The sequence below is a fragment of the Malaclemys terrapin genome, chromosome 24, assembly GCF_027887155.1.
Source record: "Malaclemys terrapin pileata isolate rMalTer1 chromosome 24, rMalTer1.hap1, whole genome shotgun sequence".
In the NCBI taxonomy this organism is placed as follows: Eukaryota; Metazoa; Chordata; order Testudines; family Emydidae; genus Malaclemys; species Malaclemys terrapin.
Genome location: NC_071528.1, coordinates 12021288 through 12042588, shown reverse-complemented (window position 1 = coordinate 12042588; position 21301 = coordinate 12021288). Strand labels below are relative to the sequence as shown.

Here is a 21301-nt window from a genome sequence, read left to right as displayed (position 1 = left end):
AGAGGGGCACCTGTATTAATGGGACCACCGGGATGTTGTATCTGTTTCTCCTGCTTCTTTCCCCTTCCACCCTACTCTGACTGCTGGGACCAGCTCGTCACCTGGACTAAATCTGGCCACTCCCAGCGCTGACCTATTTAGGTCCTTACTGGGGATGCCCAGGGGGTGGTCATGAGTCCCAAGAATCTAGGTGGCGAGTCAGAGCCGCCCTATAGAGGGTCGAAAGGCTCCATTGTCTTGATCCCTTTACTGAGCTACTGTCCGGATCCAACGTCCTCGGGCAAAGTGAGCTCACTGGGGCCTGTGTGCTGTCAGTCTGACCCCTGCCGGGCTCTACGCTGGCCACGGGGCGTCCTTCATGGTGCTGTGAAAGAGCATCGCAGGACAGGTGCTCTACTGTTTTAAAGCCCTATCGGCCCTTTGGTGGTGGGGAAAGGGGGAGACAAGACAAGGATTCAGAAAAGCAGGAGCCGCTGGTTCTCTTCAAACCATCTGTGCCCTGTTTCCTTCTCCCTTAGCTTTGCTCTTCAGGACCGATTCCATCACAGGTCTCGGTGCTGTACCTAGCTAATACTTTGCACCTGTAGATCTCAACGCCCTTGACCAAGGTAGCGAAGGCAATCACGGCTGTGCCCATCTAGTTGCCGTGTTCCAGAGCTGGCTGACGCCCGCTCTGTCTGGGAAAGGCGCAAGTTGTAGACGAGCGCTTTCAGCTTTGGGCAAGCCAAGCGGAGGCAGCACAGAGACCCCAGAAGAGCAAAACTACAGAGGTTTTACCCCTCGCCCTCCTGCAATGGCACAGCCCCATGGCTACTGTAAAAGTACAGAACAGGGCTTTAATTTGCCTGGCCACTTATAGACAGACACTGTATACATGTGCATTGATACGTCATTTAACAAAAACAACCCCAAAGTGTCTGGCCGTTCCCACTTGGGTGGCTCAGCCTCCCTTCAGCCGTGGTCCGTCTTTTGAGGGAACAATGGTTGGAGCATTTTGCCCATAGATCCTGGAGGCCTGCTGCGGGGGGGGGAGCTGCCAGCCCTCGGGGTGACAGACGCAGGATGATTCCACTTCCTGGGTCCACGGGGAGTCAGTTCTAGCCCAGTGGGGGGGTCCAGCGCTGCTCACTGGAGAGCAGATCCAAGCAGCGGTTTTAAATCCTTCACCGCTCCCGGGGCAGGGGGAGAGCCCATCTCCTTTTTCATTCCAAAAAATAATAAATAGCACAAAGAGTCCTTTTAAAAAAACAACCCCCCAACCCGCCTCAGTCCGGGGCGGCTGCGTGCGGCTCAGGAGACGAGGATGGGCAGGAAGTGAGCGGAGAGGTGCTGGCGCCGCGTCTTGTCCCCCTGCCTGGGCCTGCCCTTGCCGTTGAGGGCCAGGAACATGGGGCGGTTCCCGGGGCGCCAGCGCAGCGAGGCGTAGGTGTTGTAGCCGTTCTCCTCGATGCGCTCTTTGAACTTGCAGTTGGGGTTAAACTCCTTCTGGGGAGACAGAAACAGGGCCGTGAGTGTGGTGCGGCTGGGGGGTGTCCTCTGACTGGGGGGGGGCTAGAGCAAGGAACCTCAAGAGTCCGGGGTTATATCCCCAGCTCCTGGCCGGGAATGAAGTTCTGAGGTTACAGCCGGAGAGCCCCAGCTCCAGGAAGGGAGTGGGGTGTAACAGAGCAAGACTCCGAGCAACGTGTGCATCCGTTTAGCAATGTGCTGCCGGCCCCCAGCAGTGAGGGCTTCCTTCCAGCAGCACGCTGCCTGTCTCTAAGCAGCTACCCACCCCCTGACTTAGCAGCATCAGGCACAATGTCCTGAATGCCGGGCTGGACTGAGCAGGGTCCTGCTAGCCCCTATCCCAAATTCTCCAGCCGACCCGTCTGATCCCTGGTCCAGAACGAAGCCACAAGCCGTGCTCCCCACAGAGCGTCCCGTAAGGAGGGCCGAGGAGGAGGGAAAAACAGCTTGCTACCTACCGACCCGTATACTTTCCCCTTCTTGTTCATGGCCAGGTAGAAACCCGTGTGCACGGATTTGATGGCTACGACGCCCACTCGCACCGACCGGATCTCCAGGATGCCTGCGGGGAAACAGAGAATTCAGGGCACTGAATGGGAAGAGTGGAACCGTGCTGCAAGTGGGTGTGGAAAACAGCTGGGCTGCCATGGCGCAGGGCCCAGGTGCTTCATTTCGTTAGCCAGCAAAGCCCCGGTGGAGCCACATTTTGTACGAGCGCCAACAGAAGGCATCGCATTGCCTGCCACTGAAATGCAGCCACCTCTGGGGTGGAAGGTGGCAGCATTTAGCAGCTTATTACAGCAATACTATTCAATACCTAAGAAGCCTTTCATCCAATTTGAACTGTTCAAGGGAAGCAGAGTGTAGTCAACTAGGTTGGAATCTGTCGAGGGCACCCATGTGTGCATGGTTCTGGCTGGACCTTTGTCAATGAGGCTGCTGGTAGCAAAACATCTTCCTATCGCTCCCTCAGCTTGCCTGACCTTTGATTTCCCAGTAACAGTCCCTAGGAGGCTTGAGTTAATTGAATGCCTCCCATCGCCAGAAAGCTAAGAGACAAGACAGCTGCTGTCACCTGACTAACAAGGCGTTGCTTTATGCGGAGAAGCTTGTCTCTCTCACCAACAGAAGCTGGTCCAATAAAAGATATTCCCTTGCCCCGTGTCACTTGACAGGGGAGTGACTTGAGGCTGGAAAGTGAACCAACAAGTGACTGAGTTACAAATTGCTCCATTATCTGGGGGTAGCAGCGTTAGTCTGTATCTACAAAAACAACAAGGAGGCTGGTGGCACCTTAAAGACTAACAGATTTATTTGGGCATAAGCTTTCATGGGTAAAAAACCCACTTCTTTGATGCATCCGAATAAGTGAGGTTTTTACCCATGAAAGCTTATGCCCAAATAAATCTGTTAGTCTTTAAGGTGCTATCAGACTCCTTGTTGTTTTTGTAAATTGTTCCATTGAAACTCCTTGGCCGAGGAGAGCTTTAAGGAGGGATGGCAGAATAAGCAGCAGTGGATGACCAAAAGAGCTTACCATCTAAATGGACAACCGGTGGGAGATGAAACTGAGGCACAGAGATAAGCAGTGACTGGCAAGGTCATGGGCAGAGATGAGACTAGAACCCAGGTCTCCTGACTCCCAGTCCTGTGCACTAGGCACTGGGCAACACAGCCTCCTAATTATTGGTTGTGTTGCAGGAGCACCAAGATCCCCCAATTAGAAAGCGGTGCCCCACACTCCTAGGCGTCCATACACACAATGAAGAAAGCTGTGTTCCAAAAAGCTTCAATCTAAATGAAGACTTTGGCCATGTTGGGATTTTGGGGCTGTAGATGAGTGCAGTGGGGACAGATGATGCACTTTCACTGAGGACCTCTTGCGCCAAACTCTGATCTTGGTTCTTCTCGTGAAAATCTGGAGTCACTCCATGGAGATCAATGGAGTGACGCCCAGTTTTCAGCAGTGTAAGATCAGAAATGAGTCCATTGAGAAATGCCAAGGTAAGCCCTACACTGCTTCAGAGCTTGACAACAATGCATGGGTGCTGTGTTATTTATTTGTCTTGTGATAGTCCAGGGCCCCATCATACTAGGTGCAAAAAGGGAGTCCCTGCCCACAGCAGAGAGACCTTTCAATTCCTCCAGGCCTGGAGACGTTTCTCCTTCCAGTCCCAATACAAAACAAAAAGACCCTTTGATACTGGGCTGGAGGGGGAGACTGGGTTTGCAGAGCTCCGCTCTGCGGCCTTCATCCTTCCAATCCGATCCCGCCCATGGCACAGAGTTGAGCCATACGCACTAAGGGAGGGTAATCCAGTTTCCTTGGGTTGCCCCAGTCTTGTGTGTAGAGAGCTGACAGCAGAGTTCAGTAGAACTGCTTACACATTTTCCATTGCCAGTTTTCCATCAGGAACTGTGGCTTCGACGAAATTGGCGGAAACGTATCGATGTTGTCGACATCGGACAGGAAACTATTGAAGTGATTTCGTTTTGACTTCATTGTTTCAACTTTTACGGTATAATTTAGAATACAGACCACAGTCAAAACATTTAGACTTTTAATATAGCACAAAATGAACCAAAGTCAAAATATCTCCGTAGCGGGTGGTTTTGATGATTTGGAAATGAAATCTAGCCCTTTTCACGGTGTGATACACTTAGAAATCTTGACTTTTCCCTTGGCTTCGGCTCAAGAGATGATCCTCAGCTGGGGTGAAGCTGCAGAACGCCACTGACCTCAATGGATCTACAGTGATTTTAGGCCAGTTTAGAGATTAACAAATTTATTTGGGCATAAGCTTTAGCCCAGGAAATCTTATGCCCAAATCAATGTGTTAGTCTCTAAGGTGCCACAAGGACTCCTCGTTGTTTTTGCTGATACAGACTAACACGGCTGCCCCTCTGAAACCTTTATGCCAGCTGCGGATCTGCCCCAAAGCCTCTATCCCCAGGCGCTCAGACAACACACAATGCCCTGGAATGCACAAAGAAGAAAATTCATGTAGCTCACCAGACTGTCCTGATCACACGCACGCACGTGTTGATGTTGATTGAGCTAATCAGTGCAACCAGTTCCTGCCCTTGTCTGGGCTCAGGGGCCAGCTACTCAGATGCTGGAATCGGGGCTATTCCTGAATGCAGACAACGCCCTTAGAGTGATGGTGTTTTTATGATGCTAATACCTAGTGGTTACATGGAGCTTTTTCATCCGTAGATCTCAAAGTGCTTTACAGAGGAGGTCTGTATCATTATCCTCCTTGTACAAATGGGGAAACTGAGGCACAGAGCAATGTCATTTTCTTCTTTTGTACGTGCCCCAAGTTGATATCTAGACTGTTCAGCCCTCTAATGGCTGCATCATTGAGGGCACCAAGGTGTTGCAGTCCACCCTCCAATCTTCTAAACGTGCACTCCTGCCTCACTGCCCCACCCTCCCAATCTGTGAAGATTGGACTAAGCCACCTTTCTGCATTGTGGTAGCCGCTCTGGACCATGCAGGCAGCAGTCTGTGTAGTCTAGTCTAGGATCTGCATCCCAAGTTGCAAGCAGGTCAATTAGGGCTTCTGAAATTCATCTCTCGATGCCAGAGCTGCTGCCATTCTCCGAGGACATAGCTGTCAGCCCTGATATGCCCTGGTTCATCTGGGATTGGCACTGGGCTGGCGGCACTGGGCATGAACGTGAATGGCCGCTACAAAAGGATGGCGCCTTGTGTAAGTTTTGGGGGAGCTCTGTGTGCCAGTAGATACAAATTAGATATTAACGTGTGGAGACAAATTCCAGTTGCCATCGAGAGCCGGGGATGGGACGAGGCGCCCCTTAATCCTGACAGGCGGCCTTTGATATTTCCAACCAAAATTGGTTTCAACGTGGGCGAGAGGCCAAGGTTTATCTACAAAACAGCGGCAGCTGCGGGGTAACTGACCTTTCCCATCTTCTGAGCTGTCTGACGGGCCTGCCTCTGTTGAAGGCTCCAGAGGAATTCTCTGGTGGCAAGATTTCCCATAGACTCCCATTCACCCCAATGGTTCCACCTTCATAGACAGCCACTGAAAGGGAACGGGGAACAGTCTAGGGATCTGGCTTTCACAACAGCAGGTTGAGGCGTTGAAGCTGAGCCAGGCTCAAGGGGGCGCCCTGGTGCATAGACATCACGTACGCAAATACGCCACCTCTGAAAACAGAACAGAGAGACAGTCCCTGCCCCAGGGACATTGCAATTGGAGTATAAGACCAGAGAAAATAGAGGGATCCAGACACAGGGGATTATACGGAAACAATGAGCCAATATTGGTTGGGATGAAAAGCAGTGGTCCAGGCACACCAGCAGCTTAAACGCTGTCGGGTTTGTTGTGGGAATCACAGCAGAGGAGCGTCTGAAGGCGGATCAGGAGGGAGCTTTGTGGATGTTTCCAGGGAGAGAGGGGGCAGCGTGGGAGAAGGCACAAAGGGGCTTGTTTGGGGAATGTAACAACGGGCTGGGATCTTGGGCCGGTCGGAGGCGGGAGTCGATGGTGGAGAACGAGACGTGAGCTCGGGTGGGGATCGGCCGTGAATGGCCTTGACCGTGAAGACAAGCAGCTGGGGTTAGATGTGATAGAGAAGGTGCTTAATAATCAGGGCCGGCTCCAGCATTTCTGCCGCCCCAAGCAAAAAAAAAAAAAAAAAGCCGCGAGTGGCGGCGGCAGTTCAGCGGCAGGTCCCTCGCTCCTAGAGGGAGTGAGGGACCTGCCGCCCCCAAATTGCCGCAGGTGCCGCCCCTCTCCCTTGGCCGCCCCAAGCACCTGCTTGTTACGCTGGTGCCTGGAGCCGGCCCTGTTAATAATAATAATTAACCTAGACTCCCTTAGACCCACTTATACTCGTGATGTGATCAGTTACTCAAAAACTTCCCACGCTGTTAGTCACAACCAGCTCATTGGCACAACAGCCTTGGGGTTTAGACCCTGGGGTATGGCGTGGGAGCCCTGAGCTCAGTTCCCAGCTCTGCTACAGTTCTCCTTGAGCAAACCACCTCACTGATGGCCCCAGTGCCCGCCGCAGGGAATGTTGGGAAGACGTTGCATCTGGTATGGACAAGACCCCCTAGCAGGAAAGCGCGTTCACTCATCGGGAAGCTGGGAGCAGCACAGAAAGCACCATCCAAAGGCCTAGCACAACTGAGACACCAGAGGTGCTGTGAGCACAGGAACGGGTGCAGTCTGGGATAAGACTTATGCTAGTCGTCTGACCTCCCGCGTGACACAAGCCAGAGAACCTCACCCAATAATCCTAGAGTGGAGGGAATTCCCCTCCCCTTCTCCACCAGCCCAGCAACTTGTCCTGGAAGCTTCTGGGTTGGAAGGGAAAGCACGGTTACCGTCTCGGGCGCTGGCTGGGGAATTGGGATTTCTGTCCCAGCGCTACGTTCTCTGAGCTCCAGCTTGAAAAACAGGCCAGCGCTTTGATCCCAAGCTGCACGGGCAGCGAGATCAGCAAACAGCAAAGGACAAAACCACCCCAGCTCGGATCTGGCTGCATTAGCCACAGCCATGGTCGTCCTTTTCCCGCAGGCAAGGAGATGAAAGTTGGGGACTGATTTCCCTGCGGGGAAAAGTCCAATTTTGTTGTGTGATTTCTTTTCCCCTTCTCCCTTGGGACCAGCTCCTTCCCCAGAGCCGGGCGGAAGGGATCCAAGCAAAACCTCCCCTTGGCTGGAACAAATTGTCAGTCTTTGACCTGCGCTGACCCCTGATTTATTCCCCCCTAATTGGCAGCCGTGTTGTGCGTTTCGCCGAAATGTGATTCCCGATCTTCAGGCACAGACCCCTGCTGTTAGATCATCCCAGGCTCCTTCACATCCGAGCCCTCCCGGGGTCCTTCCTCAGCTCCTGGTGCCCGGGTGGTCTGGGAAGAACTGGCCCCAGAGACTAAGGGCTAATTGTTATATTAACTCCCCCCTGAGGGGGGCCAGAGTGGAAGCCTGCCACTAGCTCCTGGCTGCTTTTGCTGAGTGGCGGGGGGGAGGTACAAAAAGATGAGGAAAGAGGAACTGAAGGGATTAAAGTGGTAAAACTGCAATTCTCCCCCCCTCCCCAGTACCTCCGGGGCTGCGTTTGGTTTTTTCCTAACTACTTTTTTTCCCCTTCCTCTTGGGAAACCGTGTCCTAGCTGTGTGAGCCACGTCCCCCGCGACCCTCCAGGCCGGGCCCAGGACGACTTCCTCATGTCAGCCTGCAACCCACTGACCCACCTTCCAAGGAAAGAGAAAGAACTCGGCCTTGGGTGTGTCTGGGGCGTGTATACGTGCATGGGCACATGCCTCATGCATGCATATATACACAGTACATGCATAACCAAATCCCATATAGATCAGTGATTCTCAGACTTTTGTACGGGTGACCCCTTTCACAGAGCAAGCCTCGGAGTGCGACCCCCCCCTTATCAATTAAAACCACTTTTTGATATATTTAACACCATTATAAATGCTGGAGGCAAAGTGGGGTCTGGGGTGGAGGCTGACCGCTCACGACCCCCTGAAGGGGCCCGACCCCCAGTTTAAGGACCCCTGATATAGATGCTCTCCCCATATATACAATATGTGGCCTGCACCGATACACACTACGCTATGTATGCAATGGAGATGTACGTGCCACGCACGTAGCTTGCACAGGTACACACGACATGCATTGCACAGACAGGGATGCAAAGGTGCAGTGTGTCTACGTGAATGGATGGAGGGGCGTGCACGCCTGCGCACTTGTGAGAATGGGGGTGGAGGTGTGCGGCTGTGTGTATACGAAAGAAGGCGGATGGCTCAGTGCAAGGCAGGGTGTGTGTTTGAACGAGGGGAGGAGATGTGAGTGGCACAGGGTGTGCACACGTGGGAATGTGGGTGGATGAGAGTGCAAGTGGAGGGAATGCAGCTGGATGAGTGGTGTGCGTGTGTGAACAGGGCTGGGGGAGGATTTATGTCCCCTGGATGGGTAGCGGGAGTCTGTGTGGGAGGGGGTGGGGGGAGTACATGAAGAGAGGAGGGGTGCAGTTATAATACAGACCTCGCCTGGGGTCTGGCTCTGTGCTCGGCCAGAGGTGTCTGGCTGGCTGGCAGATCTCCTAGCAGCGTCACTAATGCGAAAGGCATGTGGCCAGACAAGGCAGGGTTTACAATGGAAACACCCAGCGCAGTTTCAGGAAACTCCATCTCCAGATTCCCGGAGCTCCTGCTCTGGCCAGTAGCGAGCCTCTGCGCAGACACCCAGCTCCCCACGTGTGCCACCGACTCCTTCACAGCCCCCCACGCTGGCACTGGCAAGTTGCACTGCCATCCCTGGTGCTACTCGGTCAGCTTTACTCAGGGTCCTTAGCACAACCTGCTCGCCCAGGGGTGTGATGAGAGTTCAGGTTGCCTTGGGCTGGGGCCCAAGGAGCTCGAAGCATTGTGCGAATGGCTAGTTCTCACAACACCCTGGGGAGTGAGGTCAGTATTTTCAGTCCCATTTTGCAACTGGGGAAACTGAGGCACAAAGGGGCCGAGAGTCACCCAAGCTAACACAGCAAGTCAGCATCAGAGCTGGGCACTCAGGTTCAGAGCTCCTGGCCCACAGGTGCTTGCTCAGACTTGGAGCCCACGCTATGCTCTTGGGAAATCCCAACTCTCCTACTAAACCCAGAGGAAGCAGCACCGAGAAAAAACAATGGGGACCCTTTCTAGGATCCCCTTCCAATCCCCTCTCTGCGCCGCTCTTCCCCATGCACAGCCTCTATGAATATACAAGAATCTGGCGTCTGGGTCTCATGCCTCCTCCATCTCTGCGCTGAGCCCAGTACCAGGTCTCAGCAGAGCAGGTCTGGAAGCAAACGTCTCCCTGCTCAGGACACGACCAGGTTCTCTGCTGCACAGCATGCAGCTATGGGAGGCCAGGGAGGGACTGCTCCGTTCTGGGGGGTGGATCTCCATTCTCTGTGTCCTTTCTCCAGAGCAGCGGTTCCCTGGGAAGGTGTCTCCTTCCCCACATTCCGGAGCGGGAATGCCCTCATTAGCACCATTCCCTCTAATGCTTGAGCGAAAGGAGTAACTCCATTAACGGGCAGCTCCCACAGGCTCTTCTGTGGATTTGCCACTCGAGGAGGACAAAGACCCCCACACACACACACTCCTACCATGAGCTACAGAAGCATCCCCCTTAGTGGCGCCAGCCCTGGGAGGAGAGAGCGTGAAATCCACTCAGGGACACTGACAAACCTCTTTTCTTTGGGGCAGGTGGGGTTTTCAGCACAGCACCCGATGTGTTGTTCTTTGTATCACAGGAGCAGCTAGGGATCAGAGCCCCGTTGCACCAGGCTGGATTGGGGTATACACCCCATACTGGCACAGCGGTTCAGGGCTGCCCGGGGGGGGGGGGGGGGCAAGTGGGGCAATTTGCCCCAGGCCCCCACAAGAATATAGTATTCTATAATAATGCAACTTTTTTTTTATGGAAGGGGCCCCCGAAATTGCTTTGCCCCAGGCCCCCTAATCCTCTGGGCAGCCCTGGAGAGGGTTAATGGGAGCTCCGGCACTCAATCAGCTACCTGTTGGCACCTGGAGGGGGTCAATTAAGCAAGGCCACCGGGAAAGGAATCAGGCGACCCTCAGTTGCGGGGAGACCCACGAGAGAGGAGTGCGGCGCAGTGGAGGAGGCTGGGAAGGGCAGAAGGGGCTTCAGAGCGTAGCTGTGGTTTGGGGATTTGTTGGGGAGCGCTGGGGAAGGATGCTGGGGTGTACGGCCCTGAAGGAAGGGTGAGGGCTGAAACCTTGGGGAGCCTGAGAGGAATACAGCTGCCTGGCAGGCCCAGGCAGGGGCTGTGGGGAAAGGCCTGCTGCCAGCCCAGGGTAGGAAGAAGCCTGTGGGAGGCAGCAAGAGATGAGTCTGAATAGACAGACCCAGGCTGTTCACTACAGGCTCCCTGGGCTGGCACCCGGAGGAGAAAAAGGGCCTGGGTTCCTCTACCAGCCACCAGGGAAGGTGGTGGGGGAAAAACCTGCAGAGACAGACAAGGGGATCAGGACTTCTGACTACCCTGGGACAAGGGCGTGTACGGACCACGGGGCCCAGAGTCGTGGGCTGCAAACCTCTCAGAACAACATTGGACAGTTGCTGTGTTGGACTTTCTCTTACCCCGGAAGGGGTGGAAACAAAATAGGACCTGGCCAAAGAGCGGCCCCCTGCGCCCGGAGCATGGGAACAAAGCCTGCTGGGCTGCGCCCAGCCCCTAGGAGGCGCACCTGCAGCGCGTCCACCCCTCTACTCGGGCGCTGGTCAACTGGTCCCGCCCCCAAGATTTGCCGTCGAAACACAGGGGAGGTGCAAGGGGCGGGTGCAGACTGCAGTGACCCTGCAGGGGGCGCCGCATGATGCACGGATGGAGCCACGCATGCAGCGGCTTCAAAGACCCCAAGCGAGCGCCCAGGGTTGAGCCAGGTGCATTTTCCCAGCTGCCGCCTGACCTGCTGTCATACAGCCGGAGTTCCCAGCCAAACTTGCCCCCAACGTCCCTCGTAAATCTGGCCAGGGCAGGCTGGCGCCTGTGCGTGATCACAAGGCAGGAAGTCTTTCATTAACGAGGTCAGCTCCGAGGAAGCCTGGCAGCCTCTGAGGATCAAAGGTCACCTGGCTCTTTATTGTTTCCGATTGCGCTTCACGGATGGGGAAACTGGCTGGGAATTGGAAGGCACCCGGCATCCTGCACCCCTTGCAGAGGCTGGGGGGCGGGGGAGGGAGTCTAGATACCCACTCAATGCTCCCCCAGTTGAGTCCACTGGTGTGTTTGCAGTCAACCTCCCCTTGCCCTGATGGGCCGGCACCGGCAAGCCAGAATTCTTCCCCCATCGCCCCAGGCCCCCCATGGGGGGAAGGTGGAGGATGTGCTCTTACTCTCCAGAGAGAGGGGAAGAGCTCCCAGGGGCGACTGAGCGGATGAAGCCCAGATGAGGACGGGAGAAGCATCCGGAGCTGCCCTCGGTCAGGGTAAAGGAGGTGGGTGGAAAACGGGCAGGAACTTAGAGCAAGGGAGAAGGCTCCAGACACCGTAAGAGACAGACAGACGGACGGATGGATGGACGGACAGATAAGAATTTAGGTCGAATTAGTTCACATGAAAGGACCGTTCAACACGGTCCCAGTTGGGGCGGCTGCAGCAGCTGTTACAAAGGAGTTGGAGAGACAGGTAGGCTCGTTTCTGGAGCCGGAGAGAAGCAGCTACCGATCTCTATGCCAAGGGGGTTCTGGGCACATCCTCTGGCCCTGGCCATCGGGGCAGAACCTTTCCCCGCAGCACCCCCTGCTGGCTAGACAGAGATTAGTCTCTCTCTCTGGAAGCAGCCAGCGGGCTCCTTACTTTGCTTTGTGCCACAGGGGCCTGCCGTACGGACCCGTCGCCACAAGCTAGCAGCCTCGTTCACGGCTGGGGCGGGCTTTGCTGTGGTGGCAGTGGGAGCACCTAGGTGACCAGATGTCCCGATTTTATAGGGACAGTCCCGATTTTGGGTCTTTTTCTTATATAGGCTCCTATTACCCCCCACCCCCATCCCGATTTTTCACACTTGCTGTCTGGTCGCCGCAGGAGGGTCAGCAGCTGAGTCTGGGTTAACTCAGCCCAGGGGTGAGCGGTCACACTGCTGCAAAGCCGCGGCGCTCCTGGGGCCTCTCCCATGTCACTTTGTGCTGCAGGCAGTCCAGCTGCTCTCTGATTCCCCCACCCCCAATGACTTGGGGGAGGATTTGACTGTCTTTCCAGGCACCCAGGGGGGATTGTGGGAAGGCACTGGAGGACAGGCAGCATTCAAGTGGTGCTAGCCCACATCCTCCCCGCCAAGAGGGCGGGTTACCAGCGGGAGTGAACCCAGCAGTCAGGACAGGATGGGCCAGGCAGCCCAGGTTTAAAGCACCACAGCACTAGAGTTTTGTGTGTGGAGGTGGAGCCAGGATGGGGCAGCACCTGAGTAAGACCCCGGACTCTCTTTTGTGAAAACATCCCCCTTAGATTTTCACACTCAGCTGGACACCACTTCATCTCTTAGCACGAGCAAAACTGGTCTCCATTAAGCAACGTTTTCTGTCCCTGTTTTGCATATAGCGCAATGTCCCCGGTCTCTAGTTTTGGCTCATCAAGGCCGTTAAAGGGACACAGGCAGGATGAAAATGGCGTTTTACGAAGACCAGAGTTTGCAAAGCCTCTCATCAATGGGAGCACAGAAACTGCCAGACCAGATCAGACTAACAGCCCATCACCCCGTCTCCAACAGGCCCCAGCACCCGCTACTTCAGAGGAAGGTGCATGAAGCCCTGCAGCAGGCACTTATGGGAAAATTTCTCTTCAGCCCCTCGGTTATTGGTTGGCTTCTGCCTAAAATGGGAAGGGTCAGATCTTTTCCCTGGGGGGAGGGAAATTGACCCCCTCCTCTGTGGCATTTGCCACCCACTCATCGCAGCGTTGCACAAGTACCCAGGAGCCAGGACCTGGCGCTGGCTAGAAACAAGTGAAACCGACCGGTCGTCTTTTGCAAGGTCTGAGCAAAGCCGCCCGCAAACAGTCTGGGAGGTGAGAAGCTAATTAGGTGCCAGCAACTCCAGTCAGGTCGCACGATCCTGTGCGGTTGTTGCTATTAATAACAAAGGACATTTGCTTCTCTCCAAATAACACAAGCTGGTCTGCTCTCAGTCGCGGCTGGCTCTGTCCTGGGAGTTCAAACCCGACAGTGGCTCTGTTCCCTTGCCCAATAAAATCGCCACCCTAATAAAGCCTAGATCCCACCTTGGCCAGCCTCAGGCTTAGCAGAGGGGGCCGCACAGGAGGAACCGATCCCTTCGGGAGGCTCCAGGACAGCATATGCTGCTGCAGGCAGCATCCGCATATAGTTCCCCCCCCACACACACACATCACCCCAGGCCGTGCTGCTAGCTAGGACCAATATGGAGTCACTGCTCTGCCCTCATTGCTCCTTTCCAAGCCTTCGGCTCCTGCTAGAGGAGCTTGGCAAGAGCGAAAGGTGACGCAATCCTCCCAATTGGGCCCTTGGTGTTTGCAACCATCAGCTTTAGAGAAAGGACCTGGCTCTGCCACTGAGCCCCTGCGTGGAGTCAGTCCCGTCGCTCTGTGCCTCGGTTTCCCCATCTGTACAATGGAGATCATCCTTTGTCGGTCTTGTTTATTACGATTGTAAACTCTTTGGGGGCAGGGTCTCTCGGTCGGTTCAGTTCCCAGCACAACGGGATCCAGACTGTCATACCAATAATAAACTCGACCAAACTCACAGGGAAGGGTAACCCCGGCCGATCTGGGCCATGTTAGTCATCACATAGCCATGGTGGGCTAGACTCCACCCTCGTTAGGGTCAGTGGAACTGCCTGGGTGCAAACGAGGACGGGATCTGACCCAATCCCTCGGATTGCGCCCAGATCTCAGGCGGCTTTCCCGACTCCAGCGCTTTTGTCTTCGAGATACCGTCAGCCTCCCATCCCTGTCTCCATGGCTGCACTTGGGTGCCAAGTCCCGCCAGGAGCTGCAGCGCTGTTATCAAGGAGATGGGAGAGGGGTGGGACTGGCAGAGCAGGGACAGAGTGGAACTGAATCAGGACTTTGCTTCCACAGTGAAAATATTTACGGCTGAACCCTGATCAACTGAGACTCTACTAGCTACGGGGGCCACTGGCCGCCTCATGCCCCAGGGATAGGCCTAATCCTGTGGTGTTGTTACTGTAGTCTAGCATCATGGCAAAGCTTGGGTGCTCCTCCCCATACCGCCTCTCTGTGGGATGCAGCTGACTCTGCTGTAGGGGGGAGGGATAGCTCAGTGGTTTGAGCATTGGCCTGCTAAACCCAGGATTGTAAATTCAATCCTTGAGGGGGCCACTTACTGATTTTGCCCCAGATCCCTACTTGGTTCTGCTAGTGAAGGCAGGGGGCTGGACTCAATGACCTTCAAGATCCCTTCCAGTTCTAGGAGATAAGATGTCTCCATAAATTTATTTATTTAAAGCAGCCGGCTGATGTTATGTTCCTGATCCCCTTGCTGTGATTTTCCCTGACCCTTAATGCACTCGAGATGTCATCTCATAATGCTGTCCGGCGGGGTCAGGCTGCGTGCTATTTGGGGCAGTGGCCTCAGCTTCGTATTTGACTCTTAAGTACCTCGGGCCCTATGCAAAGGTATCATAACAACACTATCTGGCCTCCTGTAGCAAACACAGGCCCCCATGCATCTGCCCAGGCCTCCTGGCGTTAATTAGGATGCAGTTCTGGGCACTGACGCAAAGGTAGAGGAGCAAAGTACCTTGCTGCATTTCAGGGCCAGTCTGTTGTGCAGAGAGAGCTGGACAGAATTCCAGGCGTCTGGGAAGCGGGCTTGGAACGGGCCAGGATTAATGGAGCGGAGGGGTGTTAAGACTAGAGGATGCCTCAGTCTGCAAAAAGTCAGACCTGGATTCTGAGCCTCCCCCTCCAGCAGAAATTTGGTTCAAGCCCAACTCATCTTAAGAGCAATTCTCCTAAGTATTAACACTACAAGAGCATCTCTAAGGCCACGATCAGCCCCCAATGATAACATACAGAGAGTAAAAGAGCCCAAGAATTTACAATAGAGTAGGCAAAAGGGCAGGGGAAAGGGATTATTAGCCCCATTTTACAGATGGGGAACTGAGGGCCAGAAAGATTAAAGCCCAGGTCCTCAAAGGTATATAGCCCAGGTCCCATTCAAACCAATGGGAGTTAGGTGCCTGAATATCAGTGAGGATCTGGGCTTTAAAGTGCCTCACCCAAGGCTGCACAAGGGGTCAATGTCAGAGCTGGCAAGTGACCCCAGATCCCCGGAGTCCCAGGTCACAAGCCCTTCCTGACCCTCATTAGCAGCAGGCAAGTGACCCTACGATCTAATGAAATACTCGCTCATCGCTGCACGGAGCTGGACAGGCAACTCAATCACAGGGCAAAGAATTGCTGCAGGTGCCGAGTGCAACTAAAAAGAGAATTATTAGCGATCAGACAAGAAGGTGATGTCCCGACGGCCTGGTGAGGCCGTGTGTCGACTGCAGGGGGAACTGGAGATTTCCGGTGGCCTTGCAGGAGATCTTCTCATGCATACGTAAGGCAAGATTTTCAAAAGTGACTCAGTGAGTTTGGGGGCTCAACTTGAAGCTACTTTAAAACCCTGATTTTTAGAGAGCAGGTGCTCAGGTCCCTTCTGAAAATCAGGCTTTCTTTCAAGCTGTTGCTAATCCCCTTTGAAAGTCCAGGCCTTACTTGAGTTTCCGTTAGAGATGGGCCTGAATCTGAACTGGAATACAAACCTAGATCCGGCCCTACATTTCATGGCTACACCTAGAGCCAAACTCCCCCACCTCTGCTTCAAATCGAGCTTCCCAACTTTCAAAACCCCTGCTCCCTCCGTGACGCATGGTCCGTCCTTCCAATCCTTGAGTAAGTCGCTTCCCCGCTCTGGGCCTCAGTTTCTCCATCTGTAAAATGGGGCTAACAGCACCTACCCACCTTCATGGAGCACTTTGAGATCGACTGCTGGGAAGTGCTCAGTGCGTGATGGTTATGCCCATGCCAGACTAAGTAATTCCAGAAAAATTCCCCTGAAAAAACACCTACTGCAGCGTATCCAGCACACCACCTCTCTACCCCGGCACCCGCATACACGGATGCTCCCCAGGCCTACGTACATCTCTGAGAGTTAACATGCTTGTAATGACCCAGCTGGGTGACTCTCTTACTGTTATTTTCCTTTGTGATGGGAGTGGGAACCTGGGGGAACCCAGGCTCCAAACAGCCAGGCAAAAAGACCAGGTCCACCAGCAGGGTAGGAAGGATCAGGACCCAGGGATAGGACCATTGATAACAGAGCTTTCCACCTTCAAAGCCCTTTACACACATTAAGCAAGCCCTCCCCACCCCCCGCCAAATCTTGCCTCCCATGTCACAGACAGGGAAACTGAGGCACAAAGAGGCAAAGTGATGCACCCAGGGTTGCAGCCAGAGGCAGAGCAGGGGTTAGGAAGGAGCTGTTCCTGGCTCCCAGCCCAGTGCTCAAACCATTCGCCACTGCTACCTGGTGCACAGGCCACTAATGTCCCCTGGGGACCCTCCCACCCTGGTGCCCTCCATACTCACTGTTAGGACTTTCCTTCCACCGTGTGCCTTGCACCTTGCCACTGCTGTCGATGCACAGGAAGAAGCGGGTGGAGACGTACAGCCTCCTCCAGCGCACGTCGCCCTCCAGATGGTCGTAGCTCCGGGGGTGCCGGCTGGGGGCCCTCAAGTGGTTGCTCCCCGGCGGGGCGGCTGGGTCCCCGTGGGCCGATCCGGCGAGCAGCGAGAGGGCCAGGCAGAGCCAGAGAGACCGCCCCATGGCAGTCCTGGGGGCAGGAGGTCCAGGCGGCAGGCGGGACGGGGGTGACCATGTGCTACGACTGGCTCCAGCACATGCCCGGGCTCAGGCTGGTGGGAGGCGCGGGGCGCTCTCCAGAGCGCGTCACCAGCCCGGGCGAGAGCTCCCCGGGGGCATCCCTGGTGCCAGCTTCCCCACAGGGCTCCTAGGGCAGGGGGCCGCCCCCAGGAAGGGGTCAGCGGGCAGCAACCTCTGGGGGAGCCCAGCCGGGCTACGCCTGGGGCTTGGCAGGAGCGGCGGGTGCCCCCTGCCCGGCCGCTGCTGGAGTCAGGGTGAGAGCAGGTGGCAGCGGCGGGGACCCCCGGGCGCCGGCTGCGGCTCGGTCTGAGGCGCTGGAGGAGGAAGTGGGGGGCGCGGACGCCACGCGGAGCCGGCCGGACCCGGGGACTCCGGCCATTGACAGGCAAAGCCGCCGCTTCTCCCGGGGGGGGGGCCCTGCCCGGCGAAGTCCCAGCCAATGGCAGCGGGCGGAGGGCGGGGCGGCTCCTCTCATTCACAAATCTGCGAGGTCTTTAAACCTCTGGGTGCGCGTGTGTGAGTACCTGTGTGTGTGCATACGTGTGTGTGTGTGTGAGTACCTGTGTGGGTGCGTGTTTGTGTGCACACGTGTGTGTGTGAGTACCTGTGTGTGTGCGTGTTTGTGTGCATACGTGTGTGTGTGAGTACCTGTGTGTGTGTGTGTGTGTTTGTGTGCATACGTGTGTGTGTGCGTGGTTGTGTGCATACGTGTGTGTGAGTACCTGTGTGTGTGCGTGTTTGTGTGCACACGTGTGTGTGAGAGTACCTGTGTGTGTTTGTGTGTATGTGTGTGTGTGAGTACCTGTGTGTGTGCGTGTTTGTGTGCACACGTGTGTGTGCATACGTGTGTGTGTGCGTGTTTGTGTGCATACGTGTGTGTGTGAGTACCTGTGTGTGTGCATGTTTGTGTGCACACGTGTGTGTGTGAGTACCTGTGCGTGTGCATGTTTGTGTGCATACATGTGTGTGCATGTTTGTGTGGGTGTATGCATGTGGGTGTGTGTATGTGTCTGCATGCATGGGTGCATATCTGTGTTTGTGTGTGCATACATGTGTACATATGTGTGTGCATGTTTGTGTGGGTGTGTGCATGCAGGTGTATGTGTGTGTGTGCATGTGTGTATGCATGTTTGCATTTGTGTGTGTTTGTGTGCATATCTGTGTTTGTGTGTGCGTACGTGTGTACATATGTGTGTGTGTGCTCATGCGTGTGTGTTTGGGATCATGTGTGCGTGTGCATGTGTGTGTCTGTTGCCTTGCCCTTGGTGTGGTCACTTGCACACATCCTACCTTGTGTCGGCCCAGCTCATTGCACGCCACCAGGGCTCCTTCCATCCTCTGTTGCCTCCCACAAGCTCCCTGTGTGCCCCCCTCACCTCCCCTTCAATGTCAGCGACTCCCTGCAACTGCCCCACCAATCGCCACCTGGTCATTTTACAGCCACTTGGCACTAGTGTGAATGGCTGTGCAAGGGGCAGTGACATGGAAACTCAAGCGTGTGTGTGTGAGAGAGAGATGGTGTGCGCCACAACCTTCTCCGTTCTAACCTTAGCTCCCCCACTGACCCTGGGCAAGTCCTGTCACCGTGCCTCAGTTTCCCTCTCTGTAAAAGATGGGCGATTCCTCACCCCAGGGATAGACGTGTGCATGTGTAGCTGTGTCCTGAAGTCGGTGTGTCGTGTTTACCCGTAACACACACCTGAGCCTTCTGCCTTTTTCACACCAACCGCAGCTCTTCTTCGGCTTCTTGTGCCAGTACATTGTGAAGTGGAGATTTGTCTGTGTGCCCGGCAGGTGGTGTGAAAATCGGTGTGTATGTTTACACGTGTGAGGGAGACACGGAAGCCGGGAGTGTGGGGGAGGGAGAGCCTGAGAAGAGAACTCACAGAAACACGACACACGAAACTGAGTTTCTTTTCAGAGGCAGGCTCTGGGTCACCCTCCCTGTGCACAAGCCAGCTACACAATTCCAAGTCCCTCCCTCGGGATCCCGAGGCTTGCTTGAACAGTGGGTGCAGCTGAGCTCTTGAAAATCTGGGCCTGTGCTTTTTGGGGGGAACGTCTGGCCCACGCTTGGTAGCTTGAGCTCCCTATTTGCAGCAACCCCTAGCTGTAGAGTGGGCGAGAGCGTCAGTGCCAATAATTGCACCTGCCCCTTGCTCTTTCCTGGTCTGGCTTTTGGTCACGCCTCTAAAGCAGTAAACTGTTTGCTGGAGAACTTTCCCCTTTCTCCCACTTTCTGCCATGAGGTTCCTGAAGCGCCATTAGCCAGATCCTCGAGAGGGTAACCGGCTGGAAGCCACAGCTCCGGCAAAGGGTCCAGAGGCATTCAAATATGCATTAAAGAAGGGAAGCCAGTCCCCCCTCCCAGCCCCATGCCAGACTCACTGCTCCCTCCTTGTTAGGCTGTGAGATGTGACTATGTCACTTAGATACCTAATTACGTACCTATCCCCTCTAACCATTGCATTTGGAGGAGGCACTAGAGAGGAAGAGTTGTCCAGCACTAGCCTGGGACCTCAGAGACCCGAGTTCAATTCTTCACCGACTCTCTTGGGCAAGTCACTTAGTCGCCCTGTGCCTCAGTTTCCCCATCTGTTCAATGGGGATGATAGCACTGCCCTTCTTCCCGGGGGGAGCTGTATGGACAGATCCATTAAAGACTGTGAGGTACTAAGGTGACAGGGGTTATATACATACCCTGGACAGACAGCTCTGGAGAGGGGGGGAGTTGGAAACAGGCCAGACCACTTTAGAGAATCCAGCTTCACATCTGCACGTCGGGTGCTGGTCTGACTCTCTGCACCTGCCGATGGACAAGCCCGACGTCTGAATCCCGGGATGCCCCTTGGCCTGGTGGGCTCTGCGGTGACACAGTGTTTTGGGGGCCATGCTGCGCCGGTTGGTCCCCAGCAGCAGGAGACGGCAGCTACTGTCCTATGTTGACAAACATTCTTCTCCCTAATTAGCAGCAGGGAGGGAAGTGAACACAAATATGCCTGGCCTGACCTGACCAGTTTTTTTATAGCTAATAGCAGCCCGTGAGTCACTGCGTGTCACCAGGCGTATTTCTGCCCCGAGACAGAATGACGAGGTACTGGAGCAGGCCCTGGAATACCTGTACTGCTGGCAGAGTGGAGCCGTGGGTATCGATGTGCTAGTCACACACATACACACACACACTGCCGGGGATGTGACTTTGGCAACACAAACACACAAATACATGTGACTTGCATACATACCTATGTGTATACACACATGCATACTCGCATGGTACCGCTGATTGGGTGACTCGTGCATACACACGTATGTACTCGTGCACAAACACACACATGACTGCTGGCCATGTGATTTGTAGGCATCACTGAGGTGTGCACGCGCTACTGCTGATCATGTTGACTCATGCACCCACCCACACAAATACAGCACAGGTACACACACACACAAACCCACACAAGTACAGCACATGTACACACAACCACCCGTCGTGTGACTTGTGCGTGCACACGCGAGTGCTTTCATGGTAATTATTATCAGCTGCTGCCTCCATGAAACAACCCCTGTCCAAAAGTCAATGTGGCAAACCCTGGAATTCAAGCGGGGTCTTGATGCACCAAACCCAGCAGCGAGTGCTGGGGGATACGGGAAGGCTACAGGCCCCTGGCTTTAACCAGGCTTTCTCCCGAGCCAACCGTGGGCCGGCCAGTGGAGCGACTGCAAAGCCAGCACTGGCCCTGGCAGCCTTTGGACCCTTTCTGATCCTGGGCACTATTACAAGATATTGGCCCAAGCGGTGGAAGCTGGTTTCAGCTTCACGCCAGGCAATATGTCACCTCCGCTGATCAGCAGTGACCTTGACCTTGACTCAGGCCATGGTTCCCACTGAGTCTGCGCAGCTGGATTGTGGCTTTTGGTGCATCGGGCTTTGCTTTGTCTTTTAAAACACCGGGCTCCCTGCAGTGCCCATTGCAGCCAATGGGCATCTTTTCTCCGGCTTGGGATCCGACCCCGAGGGCTAGCGACAGCCCCAGGGGACTGAAGGCCTCTGTGCGGCAGCCCCAGTGCTGCCCTCTGTTGATGGGCCTTGCCCTGACATGCCGGGGAGGGGAAAGAGCATCTACAAAGCCCATGCAAGGCCTGATTGCTCAGCTGGGTGCCGGCTGAGGTGGGGTTCATTTGCGGTCCGGGCAGCTGTTCCCTAGGCTCTGCTAGTGGGATGGGAGCAGCCTTGGTCACTACCAACTAGGGCTTGATTGGAAGGGGTGACCCACCCCATCACCTTCTCGGCCCTCTAGAGGGTCACTTTCCTCTCTCACTCTCTACCCCCACTACAGTCGCAGTCCGCCTGCCCCCTTCTGTCCG

The 21301-nt window shown here is 55.0% G+C and overlaps 1 protein-coding gene across 1 annotated transcript; it reads right to left on the bottom strand.

The window, feature by feature from the left end:
• Positions 1 to 872: 872 nt before the first annotated feature.
• On the bottom strand, positions 873 to 16882 carry FGF22 (fibroblast growth factor 22). The gene is made up of 3 exons (XM_054013742.1): positions 16645 to 16882; positions 1968 to 2071; positions 873 to 1485 (listed from the first exon to the last, which is right to left on the bottom strand). The coding sequence occupies exons 1-3, from the start codon at positions 16880 to 16882 to the stop codon at positions 1291 to 1293; spliced, it is 537 nt and encodes a 178-aa protein (XP_053869717.1). The 3' UTR covers positions 873 to 1290.
• Positions 16883 to 21301: the final 4419 nt, after the last annotated feature.